Source organism: Rhinopithecus roxellana, chromosome 13 (genome assembly GCF_007565055.1).
Source record: "Rhinopithecus roxellana isolate Shanxi Qingling chromosome 13, ASM756505v1, whole genome shotgun sequence".
In the NCBI taxonomy this organism is placed as follows: Eukaryota; Metazoa; Chordata; class Mammalia; order Primates; family Cercopithecidae; genus Rhinopithecus; species Rhinopithecus roxellana.
Window position 1 is genome coordinate 84,853,440 of NC_044561.1, and position 21,904 is coordinate 84,875,343.

The 21,904-nt window shown below is 43.2% G+C and overlaps 2 protein-coding genes across 2 annotated transcripts in view; one reads left to right on the forward strand and one right to left on the reverse strand.

The window, feature by feature from the left end:
* DZANK1 (double zinc ribbon and ankyrin repeat domains 1) overlaps positions 1 to 13,778 on the forward strand; it is a 92,242-nt gene extending 78,464 nt beyond the window's left edge. Inside the window, exons 15-21 of the mRNA XM_030915044.1 lie at positions 886 to 960; positions 3,079 to 3,175; positions 3,619 to 3,719; positions 6,976 to 7,056; positions 7,605 to 7,732; positions 12,052 to 12,126; positions 12,576 to 13,778. Coding sequence (XP_030770904.1) covers positions 886 to 960; positions 3,079 to 3,175; positions 3,619 to 3,719; positions 6,976 to 7,056; positions 7,605 to 7,732; positions 12,052 to 12,126; positions 12,576 to 12,651 — 633 coding nt within the window. The 3' untranslated portion in view covers positions 12,652 to 13,778. The remainder of the gene's footprint in view (positions 1 to 885; positions 961 to 3,078; positions 3,176 to 3,618; positions 3,720 to 6,975; positions 7,057 to 7,604; positions 7,733 to 12,051; positions 12,127 to 12,575) is intronic.
* A 165-nt stretch (positions 13,779 to 13,943) lies between these two features.
* On the reverse strand, positions 13,944 to 18,098 carry LOC104667442. Its single transcript, XM_030915333.1, has 3 exons — positions 18,084 to 18,098; positions 15,653 to 16,356; positions 13,944 to 14,104 (listed from the first exon to the last, which is right to left on the reverse strand). The coding sequence occupies exons 1-3, from the start codon at positions 18,089 to 18,091 to the stop codon at positions 13,944 to 13,946; spliced, it is 873 nt and encodes a 290-aa protein (XP_030771193.1). The 5' UTR covers positions 18,092 to 18,098.
* Positions 18,099 to 21,904: the final 3,806 nt, after the last annotated feature.

The following is a 21,904-nucleotide window of genomic DNA, read 5'->3' on the forward strand; positions in this document are numbered from 1 at the left end:
GTCCTTTCTTTGATACTACATTGCCATTATAAAAAGACAGCTCTGTGAGAAGACCTTTCCTCTGTTTGTCGCAAGACTAGAAGGAACTTTATGAAATAGACTGTGTACTCTTCTGCTGCCAAATTGGCCAATATCGAGATGATCTCATTTTCAAGTATTGCCCAATTTCCTTTGATAATCTATTTTGGTAGTTTATGAATTCTTCAGCCTAATCCAGAGATCTGAAAACTAGGGCGGTTGGGACAAATCTGGCCCACTGCCCAGTTTTATAAATAAAATTTTATTGTATCACAGCTGCACCCGTTCCTTTACTTATGTGGCTGCTTTGTGCTATGACAGTAAAGTATTCATGGTACAGAACATATGGTCCACAAGACTTAAAATATTTACTATCTGACCCTTCATGAAAACATTTCTTGCCCCTTGGCTGAATCTAATTCCTATTGCTACTTACAGAGAAAGCTGCTCAACTGTGATACTTGTCCCTTAATTGCCAAGCCCTGTCCCCACCCCCTACCAGGATACATTTTCCAAGGTGATGACATCTAGTCATGTGGTTTGATTAAAGTTCATCTCTTGAAGAGTGTATGTATAGATTTGCATCTTGCCTTTTTATTCAGTTTGGCAGTCTCTTCTCTTTAATTATCTAGCTTATTTATAATTAGTAGAATTTAGATATGGTTGGATTTGGATCACCATTTTCTTCTTTGTTTTCTGTTTATCTCATCTAGTTTTTGTTGCTCTGTTTTTCTTTTTACTTTCTTCTGTGTTATTTAAATATTTGGTTAAATTTAGAGTTTAACATCTCAGAATTTCTACGCTGTTACTTAAGGCAATGAGTCCTACACCCACGGTTATGAATTCTCTCTACAACTCTTTTAAAAGCTTATCTCTGCTACTGTCCATGAAGATGGTTGTGAAGTTAGCATCAGACTGAATTACAGTCAAGTCTCAAACAAGGTGAGTAAGCCTCCAGAAGTTATTCATTTGAGAATTGACTGATGTAGTAAATTGAGACTTAGAATTTATAGAAATGCTTCTGTGTAATCCATAGAAAGGAAAAGTTTCAAATATTATGAAATGCTACTAGAACAACCATTAAAATATTATGAAATGCTACTAGAAGCAATTTCATAGAATTGGATAAACAAGTTAAACCTCAGACAGACACATAAAGATATAGTGAGAACAGGAGTTGTTCTGTAGTTCTCAGGCTTATTCAGACTCATTGAAGTCTGATGGCATGTCTGTGATACAATTGATTTGGGGAAAGACTAACAAAAATATTTGCTGATATACACTTTGACATATTTTCTTCTATAAAATAAACCAAACTTTGTGGCCATGTGTCCTTGATCTTCCCTTTTATATGGTGACTGAGGCATTGCCACAGAGGCTGTAAATGTGTTTCGAACATTAATTGATTGACATTAGTAGCTTTAGTTTCATTGGACAAGAAGTCAGAATAATTAATCAATCAATTAAGAAACCAAGGAAAAGGAGGGAAATTAACATTTATTAGGCCCTGGCAAGGTGCTGATGGTGTTGCTGAAATTGGGATAGAAACATGGGCCCTGTCTAACTCACGGGGAGGCTGCGAGTATCTAATGGGCTAATGCACATGAATGTGCTTTGAAACCAAATAAAGCGCTAACTGCTGTTTTTAATTGTGTGGCTAGAGCAGAGCTTGGGTCAGAGAGGAACTTCGGGGAAGGGAAGTGAGAAAAAGCAGGTCAAGGCAGGGGAAGGGGCTGAATGAGCAGGTAGACAAAAGCAAAGCTGAGCTTCACTCTGATCCAAGGGAACCTCTGGAGGATGAATTACACCACAAAGTTGCCCCCAATTGAGTCAGGGAGGAGAGGGAGTATAACCTCTAGGGCAAGGCAGCATCCACCTCCTGAGGGCACTTTGCTGGAGAATGAGGTCCAGCAGTGAACTCTTAGCAGCTACACAACAGCTGGGGTAAGTAACCTGGCCAGCTAGTGGGAACAGGGTGGGCCGCCAGAATTGGAATAACTGTTCCCAGGTGATTTTTTTTTTTTTTTTTTTTTTTTTTTTTTTTTTTTTTTTTACAAATTCTTGCTCTGTCAACCAGGCTGGAGTACAGTGGCATAATCTTGGCTCACTGCAACCTCCACCTGGTGGGTTCAAGCAATTCTTGTTCCTCGGCTGCCTGTGTAGCTGGGATTACAGGTTCACGCCACCACACCCAGCTAAGTTTTGTATTTTTAGTAGAGATGGGGTTTCACCATGTTGGCCACGCTGGTCTCGAACCCCTGGCCTCAAGTGATCCACCTGTCTCAGCCTTCCAAAGTGCTGGGATTATAGGCATGAGCCACCGCACCTGGCTCTTAGGTTTAATAAATCTTTTCTTAGCCTGTGTGTTCTAGTGTTCAGGAAGTAGCAGGCTATTGCCTGGGACAAGAACAGGCAGCCACATGAGGGTGCAGGGGGATTAGTCCGGGTGCACATAGACTTCTGTGTCTGGCCTCATTATATAGATGCCCCTTTTACCGCATTTTGCTTTTACAACATGCCATTGAGGTAACTCATAGTATTTCCACTTTCCAGGTGAGGAAACTGAGGCTCAGAGAAGTTAAGCAACCTGCTTCTTCCAAGGGCACTAAGTTAGTAAGTGGCAGACCCAGGATTCACACTTGGCAGCCTGGGACCTTCATCATGACACCCTAATTCCAAGACTCTGAAGGACTTTAAGCAGAGAATTGACACAATTACTTATAAAGGGTATAAAAGGTGACTGGGACAGCCACATGCAGGGAGGCTGGCAGACCCCTGTGGAGAGACTATTGTGATGGTCCCAATGTGAGCTGAGGGGGCCAGGGCTGCAGTGAGGGAGAGGAGGAGGTGCCAGACTAAGCCGCTGGGTAAGCAGCAGAATGGACAAAGCATCCTGGGAGGTAAGGAGGAGTCAGGAAGGACACCCAGGCCTCAGGCTGGACTGTCTGGGTAGGTAGAGCTGTCCTTAATAAGGAGGAGCAGGTTAGCAGAGAGATCCTTCTTTCTAGTGGGATAAAGCAGCCTCATCATTCCTGGTGTTTGATTGTTTTCGTTGGCCAGAACCTCTACCCGAACAAGGCGGTGAATTTCAGCGACCACCTTCTGAGCAGTGCTGCCGAGGGTGATGGGGGGCTGTGCGGCAGCAGGTCCAGCTGGGGTGAGTTATTCCGTTCTGGCAATTTTAAAACAACTAACCAGGAACACATGGACTTGGCAGGGATAGCAGAGCATTGCTAAGAGTTTGACAGCCCAGTCACAGATCTTGCAACTATGCTCCAGTCATTTGATTTCTCTGGCTTCTCTGAAGTCAGCGGTGAGACCTTTGAATTCCTTTACAGGGCTTGGGGAAATTCATCTGTGGGGTGCACTTTTGGACCTAAAAACTGAAGTCCCTTCTTTTCCTCTGCTTCCCACCCTTCCTCTGGTTCCTGGACAGGGGAGTGGCTCCAGGAGTCTCTCCTGCCAGGTTTAATCAAATAGAAATTTCCATGAAAGCCATTTTGTCCTCTGACTTTTGAGGGACATGGGAGTAAGAAATAACTCTTTGTGTGGGGAGTTGGGGGAGGGGCATCATTTTTTTCCCCAACTGTGTCATTTCAGTGAGTGACTACAGCCAGAGTACCTCAGATACTATTGAAAAAATCAAAAGGATAAGGAATTTCAAGACCAAAACTTTTCAAGAAAAGAAGGAGCAGCTTTTAGTAAGTGTCTTTTTTGGTCCTTATGGATATTGTCTTCAGCCTGTGATTTTCAGGTTTTATTTGACTTTTTTAAAATGGAAGAATAATTTCTCATTTTCTGTTCCTTTTTTTTATAAGGGCTTCTATTTTGTAGAGGTAGACTTCTTTAAAATAGCTCAAGATTATGAATTAGAGTTATTTCAAAGTTCCCATCAGTTCCCTGAATCATCTCTGTGCTTCCTCTGGGGTCAGTTCTGTCTGCCTATCTTTCTCTTTCTTGTCTTTGGTTTGCCTCAAATATGGATCCTTGGTTGTCTGGTCATTTGACAAATGAAAACTAGTTGGGTAGCGCAGATGGTGGCATGGTGCCCAGCATGAGGATGGGCCCTGAAGTCCCTGTGTGAGTGGATGGGCATGTTGTGGACAGACGTCCCTGGAGGGTGTGTGGGCAGGGAGCAGGAGAAAGCCTTCAGATCCTCTATGTTGCTGGTGGAAAAGGTCTTCCTCTGATGGTGAGGGTGTTGGCGGTGTGAAGCGTTCTCACAGGTTTCAGTTTGTGATGAAGCTTTTTTCCTTTCCCTCTACACCCTCCCCTATGTCTGTCATGGAAGTCTAGGCTCTGCCCTTCTCCCTTCTTGGGCCCCATTGCACCAAATAGAATCCTTTGTTGGGCAAATCTTATACTTTCTGCAAAATAGTTATCAGGGCAAAGACCACAAACCTCCTGCCCTTCTTACATGGGGGAGAAGGGGTAAGGCACCAGAGATCTCAGCTATTCACCATAGAGCCCTTAGTAATCTACTCATGCATTCAGGCTGGACCCAACACCTAACCTCCATATTGATTAATTTAAACTTTTGCAGGGCTTCCCTGTAGAGAAAACACTCCTACCTCTGGTGTCTTCAGCTGGATTTTTGTTTGTTTGTTTTGGTTTGGTTTCCCTGTCAGTCAGATTTCATCTACTTTCAGTCTTCTTGGAATTTCTCAAAATTACTAATTCACCGATGGTTAGTACCCTTTCAGAGTTTCCCATATCTTTTAGAGTTTTGTGTTTTAAAAATATATGCCAAGAATAATTCTAAAAGGGGCTTTGGAGAAAAGAGCAGTGGATGCCACCTGCTCCATCCCCAACCTTGCCTTTTAATTGGTCCTCTTTGACTGCAATGCAAAGAACAGATATGATTAGCAGCAAGCCCCAAGGCCCGGGCCCAGGCCCGAGCTAGACACTTGCGTGATGCCGGTGGTTCCAAGTCCAGGCCCTCAACGGGGCCTTGTCAGTGCAGGCACCAGCTCCCCAGCTTGCATCCTGATTCCTCTGGAGGCGGGGACTCTAGTTCTTTATCTTATTTTTTTTTTCACACCACATGCTTTGTATGTAACAAACACCAGTAAATTTGGAAAGAATACATTAGAATTGTTTAACCTTTTCTTGTTTAGGACTTCTTGTACTCACCACATTCTCCCAGTTTGAAATATTGTTAATGAGTATAAAAGAAGCACAGTTCCATAAACTGAACAGCTTACAATTTGGGAGACTCTACCTATTTACTCTGTGTATAACCTGAATCTCCCACTGTGTATGCCTTTTTTTTTTTCTCATTTGCATTTAGGGGGTACGTATCAGAAGCTGTAACTTTTGTTCACTCATTCAGTGATGATTTTTGAGCACACATGTACCGGGCACTGTTGTACGTGTTGAAAATAAAACCTGAACAAAAGACGTAAACCCTCACACCTCCTGAAGCTGACACGCCAGTGCATTCTAGTACACTTTTCCATGAGGAATGGAAATCGGTGTAAACAAGTGCTCCCCAAGACCCCTGCTAGGGGTTTACTAATTAGAGCACTTGGTTCCAAGCTATTCATTGGTAAGATAGGGACAGCGAGAAAGGAGGTGGCACCGCCTGGACCAGGCATCATCTTCAAAGGCTCAGAGGCCTTGACCAGTGTCCTCATGGCCATGGCTTCACAGGAGCAAGGACAGGGAAGGTTTTATTTCCACTTTACAAATGGAAATGGTGGTCCTGTGACCACCCCACAGCCATGTCCGGGATCCAGAGGCAACATACTAAAAGCAATGTCTCTTGCTTTCTAAACAGCTTCCTTCAGTCTTCTAGCATTTGAAATTCTTTATATATAAAGATGAATATATGGCATTTAAAAACATAAAAAGATAAGTTCTTCAGCCAGGCCCAGTGGCTCATGCCTGTAATCCCAGCACTTTAGGAGGCTGAGGAGGGCGGATCATGAAGTCAGGAGATCGAGACCATCCTGGCTAACACGGTGAAACCCCATCTCTATTAAAAATACAAAAAATTAGCCAGGAGTGGTGGCACGTGCCTGTAGTCCTAGCTACTCGGGAGGCTGAGGCAGGAGAATCACTTAAACCTGAGAGGCGGAGGTTGCAGTGAGCCAAGATCAGGCCACTGGCACTCCAGCCTGGGCAACAGAGCGAAACTCCATCTCAGAAAAAAAAAAAAAAAAGAAAAGAACAAAAAGATACTGAGATTTCTGAGAGCTTTTCTTCTGTGTTTTGTTTTGTTTTGTTTTTTTGAGTCAGAGTCCCACTGTGTTGCCCAGGCTGAAGTGCAGTTGTGTGATCTCAGCCCACTCCAACCTCTGCCTCCTGGATTCAAGCGATTCTCCTGCCTCAGCCTCCCAAGTATCTGGGATTATAGGCATGCCAATACGCCTGGCTAATTTTTATATTTTTAGTAGAGACAGGGTTTCGCCATGTTGGCCAAGCTGGTCTCGAACTACTGACCTCAAGTGATCTGCCTGCCTCGGCCTCCCAAAGTGCTGGGATTACAGGCATGAGCTACTATGCCCAGCCTTTTTTTCTAAAGAAGTCAATGTATTGGCTCATTCATTCCTCAGGGGAGTACATTTTCTGAACTGTCATACTTCAACTGACCTTGAACACTTTATAAAGTATGCAAAATAAATTTTAGGACTCAGCTGGTTGCTTTTCCTAGAGCTAGTCATAATAAAATTAGTGTAGTTTCTGGGTTTTGCGAGGTTTCTCATGGCATCCTTGTTCTTAATATAAAACAGTGTCCGTGTGGTAACCTTGCCTGAAGCAAGGTTTTGGAGCAGCAAGACTGACATTAGATGTGGATATTTGTGCTATGGGCTATTGAAGACCACACACACACTCTTATGCACACACTCATAGTCTCCTGCCCTTGTGGCTTAGAATTCAACGCTGGAAAGAAAGTGTTTGCCTTGAGTGAATATTTTGAGGTGGGGGAAATGACCACATTCTGTAATCCTGCAGCCTGAAAACAGACTCCTGCTGAAGGAAGTCGGACCCACGGGGGAAGGAAGAGTCTCTGTGATTGAACAGCTGCTGGATGAGGTAAGTGTCGCCAAAGGAGCAGGTCTCTCTGAAGAGTTCAGCCTGGCATTCCACCTCTGTCTCCTTCAGAAGGAAGTTTTGTTCAATACTGTGAAAATTACACTGCCCTTTGATTACAAACTCAGGGTGCAGTGAATGGCTAGTCAAAAGCTTTATATTAATTGTTCCCCGTTGCTAGTTTTTATATCAGAGAAAATAGGCAGAGAAGCACAGATGAGACCAAGGAACATGCATGAAGCTGGATAGAATCTCTGGCCTGTGACCGCATATTACCTTTATCCTGGGTTTCCTGAAGAAGCAATTTGTCAGGGTGCTGCCCTCCCCTCCCGGCCCGTGCTGGGAACAGAAGTTTTGTCACCTGGGTCACTTTGTAGCTCTGTTAATTGTAGATCTGGTCTTGAGGTTCCTGATTCTCCTCTCCTTTGCTCTGAGAGCACTTTCGTTCCATGAGCTCTGTAAAGCACATCTGTTATACTTCATACGGTGGCGACTGGATGCTGTTGAGTGCAGGGTTTTTTGGCAAGTTCGTCCTTTTCCATTTGCTGCAGGGAGCAGACCCCAACTGCTGTGATGAAGACAATCGACCCGTCATAACTGTGGCTGTTATGAATAAGCACCATGAAGCGATTCCAGTTCTTGTGCAGAGAGGAGCAGACATCGACCAGCAGTGGGGGCCGTAAGTGAAACACATTGACAGGAGAGCTAAGGTAGCAGCAGGCTAACTGCTTGGAGCTCCACTGCGGCAGAAGCGGTCTACACACACACCCTGTTCAGTTTCAGCCACTTGAACCATTTTAACCTATTTCAGCTTTAATAAGAGGCTTAATGCCTTCTGTTTTCCATAGCTGGGTAAAGCGAAATTTTAAAAATGGACTATTGGGTTGCCTAATTTAGTGGCTTTTATAAATGATGATACATTTTGTTAATTCATAAGCTTATACTGTGTGGGGCCAGTAAATCCTTAGCCCTTGGGGTGTTAATCAGTGTTTTCCTCATGAGTCATGATAACACCAAGGGAAGACACACCTCAGTGTATTCCCCATGAAGTTAATGCAGAAAGAAAATGTCATACGGTTGTCTCCAGATCTCACACACTGCGGAGGAGACTGGCACATCTGAGGCCACCACGTGGTCTCCTGCTGCCTTGCTTCCCCACCCGTGACACAAGACGGAAAGGTACCAAGTCCTGTTACTTACTGTCCTAGTCTTGGTCCACTCCTGTCCCATAACCTTCTCTTCTAGCTGTATGCTTCTATTGTTCTCTTGAAAATTACTTTGAAAATGTGAGGTGAAAATTTCCTTGAACATGAGTCATTCATGTTAACTGCTCATATCTTGCCGACCACGTTGTTGACGTAAGTCTTCTAGGGACATCACAGGCACCTAACACTCCTGCCTCCTGAAGTCTTACTAAGGCAAGGTCAAGGTCCGTGTCAGTGGAACATTCTGCTGTGTACTTCATGCCACCACAGAGGCTAAAATTTCAGTGGCTTTGCTTCTGTTATTCTCTGTTTCAAAATTGTCTCTAGTGTTAGTGTTCAAAATATAATCCTGTTAATTTTTCTATGTGCATTTTACTAATGTCTGCATTTTAATAGTTTCTACCCCTTCTTTTTAGTTTTATTTTACAGCAGAATATTTGGTGTGTTGGTATAAAGCTTTGATGGTTGGAATTTATTTTCTCAAGTTTGCTTAGGGTTTACTGTGTCAACTTCTTTATTTATCCTACACTGTTGTATTATTGTCATTATCAATAAAATGGTGCTATCTTGTTTTGTGTTAAGGCATATTTTGTATTTTTATAATTCAGAAAAGCTTTTTAAATAGCATTTAAGTATGTTTGTGGTTGATACAGAAATTACTTGGGCACATTTTGAATTGAAGTGTAAGCAGCATGAGTCCTGGCTTTATGAAGAGTCCAGCTAAAGGAGGAAAGTGCCCTGGGCATTGAACAGATTGCCTTTTTATTTTGCTGTGCCTCAGCTTCCACGTTTGCTTCATCACCATTCTACAAATTGGCACTTATCCACATGTGATCTCATTGCATGTCTGTAAAGTCTGACGCTGCGGTTATACCTGTCTATCTGAATGGTGTGTAGTAGCCTTTGTCACCCCCCTGCAGGATCATGGTGACTGTGGCCAGTATGTAGCTCACATGGTTGTGGGGAGGAAAGCTAGAGGGTTGGCCCTCTCTTAAATAGAGCACAGGGATCTCTTCCTTTCCAGTGCATGCCAGTAGAGGAAAGTAGCATTTCCCACTGACAGCCACATTCTGCCAAGTCTGGTTTATATCTGTTAGTTTCAAGAGTTTGGGCCTGGAGCTGGACCTCTGTAGACCCAGGAACATGACCTTGAAGTTCCATCCATCCTATTGCTTTTAGGCATAAATCATCCAGAGATCTGGTTTTACTGTAAAAGAGGCTCAGAGAGTTGTTCCTTAGCAAACAATTAAAATGCTCTCTCCCATCCAAGCATGTTTTTCTAGTGGAGCCTAAGTGGTCTGTATACCAGATAACTTCCATTAAGTAGCTTGGCAGGTGGCAGAAAGCTCTTTCCTCATTTCCTAGTTCCATGTTTGTATCATTCCTACCAGAATGAAATCATATTCAACACAAGGGAATGGCTAGGAGAAATTGACATCCTCCACCAAAGCTCATTCCTCTTACTAGCAGATTTCAGAAACACAGATTCAAGATCTCACTAGGTGAGAGGCCCAGAGAAATGCTGTTTGCTTTTGGACAAGAGCTGCCCTTCCTCACTGCACTGGCGATTCCAAACGTGCCATCCCCGCTCTGCCCCAGTAGCCAGGTGAGGAAGATGCAAGCAATAGTGTACTACTTAGAGGTTCAGCTGTGGACACTTATTCCATTAGGTAATTTAAGGAGAGAATGTACATTAATCTACCATGATACTTAGATTTGAGTAAATAGTTTGAATTGTTTGTATATTAAAAGTAAAGTTTCTTTAAAGTACAAATTCCGTGGCAGAGTCACCATTCAGCATTTTCCAAAACTGAACTGTGGATACACAGGAAATAGCCAGCCCAGAAAATCTAACCACCAGCAAACCCCTCCCCATGCAATACATAGAGTGAACCCTCTGCTCTCAATTTGGAGAGAATTGTGAAGAAAGAAGATCATAAGTCTACAGAGGAGATGTGGCAACCCTATGAATATATCCCAGTTCAAATGGTAAATGCCTTATAAAGGCCCAAGGAACCATAGGGGTGAAGTAACAGACAGTTAAGCTCTATGCCACCAGTGAGGAAGAAAGAATGAAAGATAAGGAGGAAATGGAGTCTTTTCCAGACTAATTCCAGTTAAACCTCTTTCTTTTGTGAACTGCCCAGTCTTGGGTATGTCTTTATCAGCAGTGTGAAAATGGGCTCATACACTAGCCCACAGCATAGCCCATGAACATTCTATGGCAAATTCTTCATTTGTGACCTGTTTGTTCTTTCTGAAAGCATTTATCCTTGATGTTCTGAAATTTCACAAGGGTATTTTTAGATGTGCTGTTTTTGATTCACCCAGTTGGCCTCTTCAATGTAAAAAGTCTTATCTTTCTTTAGGTTAGGAAAAATTTGTTCTGTTATCTCTTTGGCATTTTCTCCCCTCCGTTTTTCTCTTCTCTTTCTAGAGCTGTTAGTTGGATGGTGGACTACTTGAATTGATTCCCTCTGTCTGGCTGGCTTTGTGTTTCTCCGTAGTTTCATCTATATCTTTCTCTTCCATCTTTCGAGAGATTTTCTTAACTTTGTTGTTCGTTTTTCCTATTGAATAATTGTTATTTCAAGAATCGTATTTATTCTTTCTAGGAGCTACTTTTGTTCTGATTATTTCTTTCTCATAGTTTCATATTTTTGTGCAGCGTTGTCTTGAATCATTCTGCAGATAGCAGTTAGATTTTTGTCTTGTTTTAAATTCCTCGTGTTTGTGTATCTTGGTTTTCTCTCTGATTCTGCAGGATTTCCTCAGATGTCTATGAGCCCTGGTTGTCCACTCACATTTGAGAATGGAGTTTGGGCTAGATGACTGGTAACTTTGTATATAAGAGAAGGGCTTTGTCAACCAAGAGGCTTTCTGGGTAGGTGGAGCTACTCCCAGGCTGGGACCCCTGGGTGCCAGAAAGTGAAAGGCTTCCCTCTGATTCTCACCAGAGGCTCTCTTTATCTTCCTCAGAGAAGAAGCCACTATCCTTTTTCTTCATAGGGATAAATGCATGGCTGCAGGCACATCCGCAGGTGTAGGGGATGAGGGTGTTGGCATCAAAGGGAGGAGCAGGGGCAGAGAGAGTTCAGACATTCAATGCCTATCTCATTTCTACTTTCAGTCATGACTCTTGCCCTCCTTCACTCCTGCCACCTCTGCATAGGAGCCTTTCAGGAGTCCTGGTACCACCCTGACTTCCATTTCAGTTGCCCACTCCTCCCTCACTAGGTCAAACCTGACCAGGAAATATGAAGAGAAACCCTGGCATTGCAGCAAAATATGCTGTGTCTGACCTCTCAGGCCTGCCCCCTGGCTTCTAAGATTGGTGTTTATTTTCATGTCATGTAAGCCCAACTCGCTGGAGCCAAGGTCATTTTCCCTACACAAAAATAGGAGCCTCAGCCCTGAGAAGCTACTATCATGCCCAAGAGGTCCAAGCCAAAGTTAAGACTAGTGTCCAATACGTTGCATAAACTCTTGCAGGCAGTTTAGAACAATGGTATTTATTAGCATTTATTAAATCAACTACCAACCATATCCTTGTGGGTTTCTCGCATTAAAAAATGAATGTGTGTATAACCTTTTCACTGCCTAGTATCAAAGCTTACCCTCCATCACAGTATTCCCCCAAGAGAAGGGCAGAGAGAGGAGACTCAAGAGGTTTCCCAGGTTAGTTAAGTAGATCGATGAAAAAAACCAGGACCTTGGGTCCCATGCATCCTCTCCGGTTTCCTGATGATGCTAACTAAGGATTTATCCAGGATTTTTTTTTCCCCCTAATTAGGCTCAGAAATACAGCTCTTCACGAAGCTACTCTGCTTGGCCTTGCAGGAAAAGAGAGCATCGCCACTTTACTGGGGTATGTCCCCTGGCCTCTGATGGATACTTTGAGGGCCACAGGGATCTCCCTAATGGCTTGTGATGATTTTAAGAGGGGCCTTGGTTCCTGAATTGCTGTCCCTGTCCGTGGGGACCACCATCCCACCATGGCTCCCTGGGCACTAAGGGCTTTTCAAAGCACAGTGAAAATGTTGCCCCCATTAAACATACTTGGTTGCAGGACTTTAATGCAATGGGAACCAATGGCCAGGGTTAGCAACTGGACATTTTGAAATCACAGGCCTCTTTAAATGTTTCAGGGTAGAGCCACCTCTGAGAACTGAAGTCACTGTGACCTCTTGAGGACAGGTTTGGGGAGGTGGGACCAGGAGGGGCCCAGACTGGCCTCCGTGGCAGGGAAGAGTCAAGCTCTTAGGGGCACATGCTAAAGTCCTTCAGTGCACCTCCATGTCTCCATTTCCTTTGCAGATGCAATGCAAGCATCCGAAAGAAGAATGCAGGAGGCCAGACAGCACTACGACCTGGCTCTGAACACTGGAGATGACCTCATCACCTCACTCTTTGCTGCCAAGTTTGGCCAAGGGCTCAAGGACCAACTCGCCCAAACTAGGAGCCTCAGCCTGGATGACTGTTAGACCTGAGGCCTCCCCGGGACTTCATTTAAGAATATGTGCAGTGGCTGGCATGGTGGCTCATGCCTGTAATCCCAGCACTTTGGGAAGCTGAGGCTGGCAGATCACCTGAGGTCAGGAGTTCAAGAGTAGCCTGACCAACATGGAGAAACCCCATCTCTACTAAAAGTACAAAATTAGTCAGGTGTGGTGGCAGTGTGCCTGTAATGCCAGTTACTTGGGAGGCTGAGGCAGGAGAATCACTTGAACCCGGCAGGTGGAGGTTGTGGTGAGCCAAGATTGTGCCCTTGCACTCCAGCCTGGGCAACAAGAGCACAACTCCATCTCAAAAAAAAAAAAAGAATATGTGCAGCTCTGGCTATTCTTTAATCATGTCTTTTTAAAATGTGTATTTGAGATTAGAAATTAAGGTTGAGAGGAACTCAGGAGATTTTTTTTTAAAAATCATATGACAGTATAAGCCATCAGTACTAAGTGGACAGCTCCCAGTATACTGTGGGCTGTGATAAACTGAATGTATGTTTTTTAATGGTTTATTGCTGCAGTTTTTTTGTGTATTTGATTTTTAGTTTTTGACTTATTTTTCAATAGGTAATAATTGCACATGGTTCAAAGCTAAAAGGTATGAAGTATTATGTAGGGATGTGTCCCTCCCATCCTGTCCCACAGCCACCACCTCCCTCCTCAGCCACCAATGACACCAGCGTCGACTTGTCTTTCCAGGGGTTGTGCAAAGTTAGATATGCACATACATATGGTATAAGCACATGTACATAAAAGTACACATAGAATATAAACATGTCTGTAGCACATATATATTCTTTCCCCTCTTCTAAAACAAATGGGAGCAAACTAGCCACACACTGTTCTGCATCTTGTTCTTTTTGCCCGATACGTCTTGTAGGTGGCTTCTAATTAGTATGTAAAGATTGACCTTATTTAAATTTTTTTATGTTGAAATCATCAATATTCCGTCATTATGGTTTGTTCTTTGACTGACAAATCAGCTCTCAATAAACCACTTTGCAGGAATGTGTAATTTTGACTCATTCTTTTCTTCAGGTCATTATTTTAATCTTTGGGTGGTAATGCTGCAGTTGTGAAGTCCCTAACTAGTTTGTGTTAATGTAGGTAAATAGAATATGTATTAATTTACCATAATTAATTCAGAACAATAAGGGCCTTGGGGTGGTTACTGTTATCACTACCTGCACTTTACTCCCCCAGACTGGGCGGCTGTCTGTGGGAGGACAGAGGGTGCAAAGTCGTGGGAACACAGGCCCCTGGGCAGGCACTGGCACTGCTCCTGCCCCATCAGCCCCTCAGCCACCAGTGTAAGGGAGGCTGCTGCGTGGTGGCCAGTGTCTAGGGAGACTGGGGAGTGCGATCATCTGGTTTGGGGGTGGTGGTTTGCCCTGTGTCAGCTTGACTGGGACTACTTTCCCAGAATTTTCTTCCCTTATGGTTCTCTTCAGGGTTGGCCCCAAGAAAAACTGCATGATATTCAGAAGATAGAAGAAAAGCAACAGCAGTCATGCTTGGATGGTGGGTATAGGGCACCAGGTGCCTCTGCCACTCACATCCTGTGTGAAGGAAGGGGTGGAGGTGCCACAACCGAGCAGCAAGCCCTGCCTTTGGGATGGAAGAGGATGGATGTTTATTGGGATCAACACTTGCGAAAAGATGGTGCAGAGGGAGAAGTCGAGTGGGGGAGTAATGGGGTTCAAGGCCATTTTTCCCAGACCTCAGGGAGCGAGGAGGGCCTCATGGACCCGTGGGTTCTAGAAACAATCGCCTTGGGGTTCCTGGGGGGAACTTTTGTGTCCTGAGTGCAGGAACAATGCTTTTAACACCTCTTGGGTTTTCCACACTCCCTCTTGGAGGATCCTACCTTCTGAAACCAAGAGGCCCTTCCAGTGCCAGCTGGCCAGACTCAGGAATCGGTAAAGCACGCATCTGACGTCTCATGCTAGGGTCCTTCCCTTTCTCTAAAGCTCACAGCCTACACTCAGCACCCTTGAATTTCACTCTATCAGAATCAAACCTCAGTTAAAATAGGACTAAAAACTGAAAAGGTAGCCTAATATTTAACACTTTCTGATGAAATCCTATAGGGTCACATAAAATGTTCTATTGGTATTAAAGTATATGTTTTCAGGAAAATTAAACACATTTTAAGGTAGAACATTTCTGATGTCAAAAATCATGTTTTTTTTTTTTGTTTTTTTTTTTTTTTTTTTTTTGGTCCTTTCTAAAGCTTTCTTCTTCTTTTCCCAATGACAGGGCTTATTGAGGGAGCAGAGCCACTTGAAGTGAAATGCAATGAGATTTTTAAAACTTTTTATTTTTTAGAGACAGGGTATCTCTCTGTCACCCAGGCTGGAATGTAATGGTGCGATCATAGCTCACTGCAGCATCAAACTCCTGGGCTCACGCGATACTCTCGCCTCAGCCTCTGGAGTATCTGGGATTACAGACACACACCACTGCCCTCAGCTAATTTATTTTATTAATTTTTTTTTTTTTTTTGGTAGAGACAGGGTCTCCCTGTGTTGCCTACAGGCTGATCTTGAGCTCCTGGGCTCAGGTGATCCTCCCACCTCAGCCTCCCAAAGTGCTGGGATTACAGGTGTGAGCCACCATGCCCAGCCTGGAACGAGGGATTTATTAAAGGAGTTAGACCCTCTGCAGTGCTTGAGCTGGTAAGTTGGATGGTGGGCCTGAAGTTGCTGTACCTCAGTTACATTCAGGAAGCACAGGTGAGCGTGAAGGGGACGAGCGAGGACAAACTGGAACCCATGGGGACACATCTCCCTCCTCCATCTTCCTGGTCACAGGCACCTTGCAGGAGACGTGCCCTTTCCCATGAAACTTGCCCCAGGCTGGGCTCTCCAGAAGCAGATGCCAAGACAGTTTGGGATGGAAGAGGATGGATGTTTATTGGGATCAACTCTTGTGAAAAGAAGGTGGACAGAGCAAAGTCAACTGCTATGTGGCCCAACAGTGCCTCAGCCACCAGTGGTGCTCCCATGAGCCACATTTGCCCATCATGGTGTCCACTGTGCTTTTGTAGCCCCTCTGGCAGATGGGAGCTTCTCCAGAAGGGACGGGACCTCAGGCAAGGCAGCTCTCTGAAGTTGCTGATAGCTGGAGGCCATCTGCTGCCACACTCGCTACAGCCAGGGCAGCAAGCCCTACCTGGAAAGGGGATGTGGGTGGTGCATCTCTGCCTGCCATAAAGCTGCATAGGTGCCCGACCCAGGTTGTAGGACAGCTGAAGGCAGAGATCAGGGGGAGCTGGTGAAGCCACGGGCCTGGCTGCTGCCCACACCTGCCAGATGAGCCAGGGGTTAGTGACTGTGTCCTCCCTGGATCTGGTCCTGAGGCCATGTCCTCCCAAGGCCTGGCTGCTCTTCCTGGAGGGGCTGTCTCTGCTTTGCAGGCTTGTCCTATGTCGCCAGTGGGCTTCGGTGGGCTGGCTTGCCTTTCCCTCCTTTCCACTGAGGTGAGTTCCCATGCATTCATTGCCCATTTGGGTTTCTTCTATTTTTCTTATTGACTTAGAGAATTTATTTACATCCTCTTGAATCAGAATATCTTCTAGAGTCCAGACAGTGCTGTCTTTAATAGAAATACAATCTGAGCCACATACACAATCATAAATTTTGTAGTAGCCATACTTCTAAAAGTACAGAAAAACAAAGCAAAATTAATTTTACTGGGATACATTGCAAAAGAAGACATATATATGGCCAGAAAACATATATATATATATATATATATATATATAAAGCTCAGTATCACTGATCATTAGAGAAATGCAAATCAAAATCACAATGAGATACCATCTAACACCAATCAGAATGGCTATTTTTTAAAAGTCAAAAAATAACATACTGGTGAGATTGTGGAAAAAAGGGAATACTTATACACTTTTGGTGGGAGTGTAAGTTAGTTTAACCGTTGTGGGAAACAGTGTGGTGATTCCTCAAAGAGTTAAAAATAGAAACACCATTCAATCCAGCAATCTCATTATTGGGTATACACCCAAAGGAAAATAGATCATTCTACCATAAAGACCCATGCATGTGTATGTTCATTGCAGCGCTATTCACAATAGAAAAGACATGGAATCAACCTAAATGCCCATCAATGACAGATTGGATAAAGAAAGTGTGGTACATATACACCATGACATACACTATGCAGCCATAAGAAAGAACGAGAGCATGCCTGTTGTGGGAGCATGGATGGAGCTAGAGGCCATTATCCTTAGCAAACTAACACAGGTACAGAAAACCAAATATCACATGTTCTCACTTATACATGGGAGCTGGCTAGGCACGGTTGTTCACGCCTGTAATCCCAGCACTTTGGGAGGCCGAGGTAGGCAGATCACCTGAGGTCAGGAGTTAGAGACTAACCTGGCCAACAGAGTGAAACTTCGTTTCTACTAAAAATACAAAAATTAGCTGGGCCTGGTGGTGGGCGACTGTAGTCCCAGCTACTCAGGAGGCTGAGGCAGAATTGCTTGAACCCAGGAGGCAGAGGTTACAGTGAGTGGAGATCTTGCCATTGCACTCCAGCTTGGGTGACCACAGTGAAACTCCATGTCCCAAAAACAAACAAACAAACAAAAACAGGGGGAAGCTAAATGATGAGAACAAATGGACACAAAAAGAGGGACAACACCAGCTGGGTGCAGTGGCTCACACCTGTAATCCCAGCACTTTGGGAGGCCGAGGCAGGCGGATCACAAGGTCAGGAGATCGAGACCATCCTGGCTAACATGGTGAAACCCCATCTCTACTAAAAAATACAAAAAATTAGCTAGGCGTGGTGGTGGGCACTTGTAGTCTCAGCTATTCAGGAGGCTGAGGCAGGAGAATGGCATGAACCTGGGAAGCAGAGCTTGCAGTGACCTGAGATCGCGCCACTGCACTCCAGCCTGGGTGACAAAGGGAGACTCCATCAAAAAAAAAAAAAAAAAAAAAAGGGACGATACCCACTGGGGCCTCTCAGAAGGTAGAGGCTGGGAGGAGGGAGAGGATCAGAAAAAATAATGATTGGGTACTAGGCTTAGTACCTGGGTAACAAAATAGTCTGCACAATAAACCCCCGTGATATGAGTTTACCTATATAATAAGCCCTGAACCGAAAATAAAAGTTTTAAAAATGTTTTACTAGAATAAATATTATTTCAATTTATAATTCATCTAGATTGTTAATACAATAGTCTATATATTTTATGTTATTTTTTCACACCAAGTCATTGAAATCTGGTGTGCATTTTACCCTTACAGCACATCTTAATTCAATTCACCACATTTTAAATGCCCCCTACCTGCACATGGTGGTTGGCTACAGCATAGTTCTAGAAGCTTCTACCTGTGTAATAACACACATAGAGGTCACTGCATTCTGATTCCCATCCCGCTAGGATGCTAGCAGCACAGATACACTCATCTGAAGCTTGCATCTTTGTGGTTGGTGGGTTTTCCATGTCTAATCCAGGAAGAGTTTTTCCCCATCACCTGTGCTAGGCCACAACTCCAGGTGCTCTGGTCAAGGTGCCCAGTGGGATAAAGAAAATTTACAGGGTCATTTATTTCTGTTGTCTCCAAGACATCTCTTCAGAGGACCTCAAGAACGCACATCACTTGCTTCTTTTCCAGCTTCGATTTCTGACTGCTTCGGAGCCAGGTTTTTGCTTTTTCCTGGATAAATAGAAAATAAAGAGCATCTCTTGGATTCTCATCCACCTTCCCGCTCTTCAAGTAACTGCAAACCTAGCCTCCCTTTGTGGTTTTCTAAGGGTAGGGCCTTGTGGGAACATAGAACAGACAAGGTAAAGTGACCCATTCTCTGCTCTCCTCTCCTTTTTCATTGTAGATCCCAAAAAGAAAGCCAAAAGGCCACATATACCTTTGTCCCTCAATGAACTGGAAATGACGTGTGTTTACCTTCTCAGATGCACACGCGGATGCAGTTAACTGCCGTGTGTTTTTCTGAGTGGAAGGAAGAGGAGCCTGGGCCCACAGAGCCACCTGGGAGCCGCTTCTGCAATGGAGAGGAGAGAGGTGGCTGCTGCTTCTGCCTCTCCTCGGTGCTGCTTCTGGTCCTGCTGCTGGAGGCCAGATCTGGGTGAACTGAGTGCTGGGAATTCAACCCGGAGTCTAGATTTAGACTGCTAAGTATGTCCACAGAGTTCCCGAAGTAGATCAGCACCTGCTTCTGGAAGGCAGAGCATTTGGACATTCCTTGGGAACGCTCCTGAGATGTCTTGGTTCTTACTTGAATTGCCAACAAAAACACAGTTCCATCTCTCACCTCTTCCCTCTCTTTCCCGCATCTCTTTCTTCATCCCCTCTCCCTCAACTCTTTTCCGATCATTTCCCCCAAATCCTTACCTGACCCCCAAAACTCCCTCCATCTACAATCCCTTTCCTTCCCCCAGGCCCTACTTTCCTGTCCACATGGTCTCTTGGCCTTTCTTTCTCTCTTGGGAAGTGATGGAAATGCATGGTATTATTTACCTAAATTAATTGACTCAAAATTTCCTTCAATGAACCCTACTCTTTTAAGGAAGTAGTGACATTTTCTGTTTACCTAGACTACATAAATTTTACTTGTATTTTTGTTAGTAAGGATACAAATCTCCTAGCTTTAATAGAACGTTGTAATTATAAATATAATACTAGTTTGTGTGTGTGTGTGTGTGTGTGTGTTTTTTTGAGACGGAGTCTCGCTGTGACACCCAGGCTGGGGTGCTGTGGCGCAATCTCGGCTCACTTCAAGCTCCACCTCCCGGGTTCACGCCATTCTCCTGCCTCAGCCTCCTGAGTAGCTGGAACTACAGGTGCCTGACACCACGCCCAGATAATTTTTTTGTATTTTTAGTAGAGACGGGGTTTCACCATGTTAGCCAGCATGGTCTCCGATATCCTGACCTCGTGATCCACCCGCCTCGGCTTCCCAAAGTGCTGGGATTACAGGTGTGAGCTACCACGCCCGACCAATACTAGTTATTTTTAAATCTTTATTTTATGCACAAAACTGGAATACAATTTTATAGTGAAAATTAAGAATAACATTTTGAATATTGTACAGAAAAGGAAAGTCCCATTTCTGTGGCTCTCATCATCCCCAGCAGTAAACACTGTTAGCAGATGTGCACGCCGGGCGCCGTGGCTCACACCTGCAATCCTAGAACTTTGGGAGGCTGAGACGGGCAGATTGCATGAGCCCAGGAGTTCAAGATCAGCCTGGGCAACATGTCAAAACCCCGTCTCTAAAATAAAAATAAAAATAAAAATAAAAATAAAATAAAAAACAGCATATGTGCAGCCTTTGGAAACCTTTATCTTTCTCTGCAATTTAACCTCATACAAAATATAGAGTTTTCTTAAAGTTTGAATAAAATACAATTATTCTGTAATTGACTTTATTCATTTATACGTCTGGGGGACTTTTCCATTATTTGTGAATTGACTTAATTCTTTTTTAAGTGTTTTTTTTTTCTAAATATAAAACATAGACATACACCATTATTGTTTTAACAGATTAACAGAGCTAATCAACATGTGTCAATATTTTGTGAAGATAATATTTTGTGAAAGCAGAAGAAAGTAAAATCACTGGGTTTAAGACTGTGCATATTTGGAGTTTTGAAAGATATTGCCAAAATTTCCCTCCTAAGAGCTGACAATCCCACCAAAGTATACCTTTCTCCACACCGCCCCAATTTCGCAGATCAAACACACGTCATTGCCGTTAGTTTGTTTATTTATTTATTTATTATTTTTTGTCTGTTCCTGATTTCTTATTAAGACTATCTCTTCCTGGATTAAGCATTGGTAGGTACTTCATGACTCACTCATCCATGTGTTTTGCCATTTTTTTTTTGGATAATTTCTCACAGGATAATTTCCATTGGATAGTTTCTCATTGCTGTAATGTCAGATTTCTTTACATATTCCTTACATATTCTGGATAATACAGGTATCTTGTCTTGCTTGCCTTTTCTTTATGTATATTGTCTACTGTCTAATAAATGCTTTATAGATTTGTTTTGTCAAATATATTAGTTTTTTTTAGGACTTCTGAGATATTTGACTTGCTGAAGTTCTTCACTATTCCAAAATCAAAACATTTTCTTCTTATATTGTCTTCTAATATGTAAATACTTGTCTGCTTTATTTAGCTTTTTAGTTTATTTGGCATTTATATTTCTAAATGGTAAACAGACTGAAGTTTACTTTTCCCAAGTGGGCAACCATCCCTTGTGCCAATACAGTTTTGGGGTCACTCATCTTTTCCACACTGGTTGAAAGGCCACCTTTCTTTAGCATACCCTGAAATCTCTTGTGTACAGAGGTCTGGCTTGATTATTGTAAGATGTTCTATAAATATCTTTAAAGTAGTCACTCCTATTGTCCTGCTTCAAAAAATTCTTTACTATTCACGGATTTTCTCCTCTCCACAAACTAGAATTAGTCTATGAAAACTCTTAAAATTCTTCTTTAGATTTAATTGGGAATATCATGGAATTTAGACATATATTTGAGGGAGAACTGACACTTTATTAATCGAAAACCATGGTAATCTTTCTATTTATTTTTGACTTCTTTTATATTCTCAGTAAAAATGTTAATTTTCTTCCTGTAAACACTATGTGTTTTTTTGTTCAGTTAACTTTTAGGCTCTTAACATTTTTGTTGTTTTAAATAGTATTTTCCTTAGTGATATTTTTTTTTTTTTTTAATTTTTCACTTAGCTTTTTAAATTTAACTTTTAAGTTCGGGGTACATGAGCATGTTTGTTGCATAGGTACACTTGTGTCTTGGAGGTTAGTGTACAATTATTTCATCACCCAGGTATTAAGCCTAGTATTCAACAGTTATTTTTCCTGATCCGCTCTCTCCTCCCATCCTTCACCCTCCAATAGGCCCCAGTGTGTGTTTTTCCCTTCTATATGTCCGTGTGTTCTCATCATTTAGCTCCCACTTGTAAGTGAGACATGTGGTATTTGGTTTTCTGTTCCTGCATTAGTCTGCTAAGGATAATGGCCTCCAACTCCATCCATGTCCTGCAAAGGACATGATCTCATACTTTTTTTATGGCTGCATGGTATTCTATTGTATGTAGCACATTTTCTTTATCCAG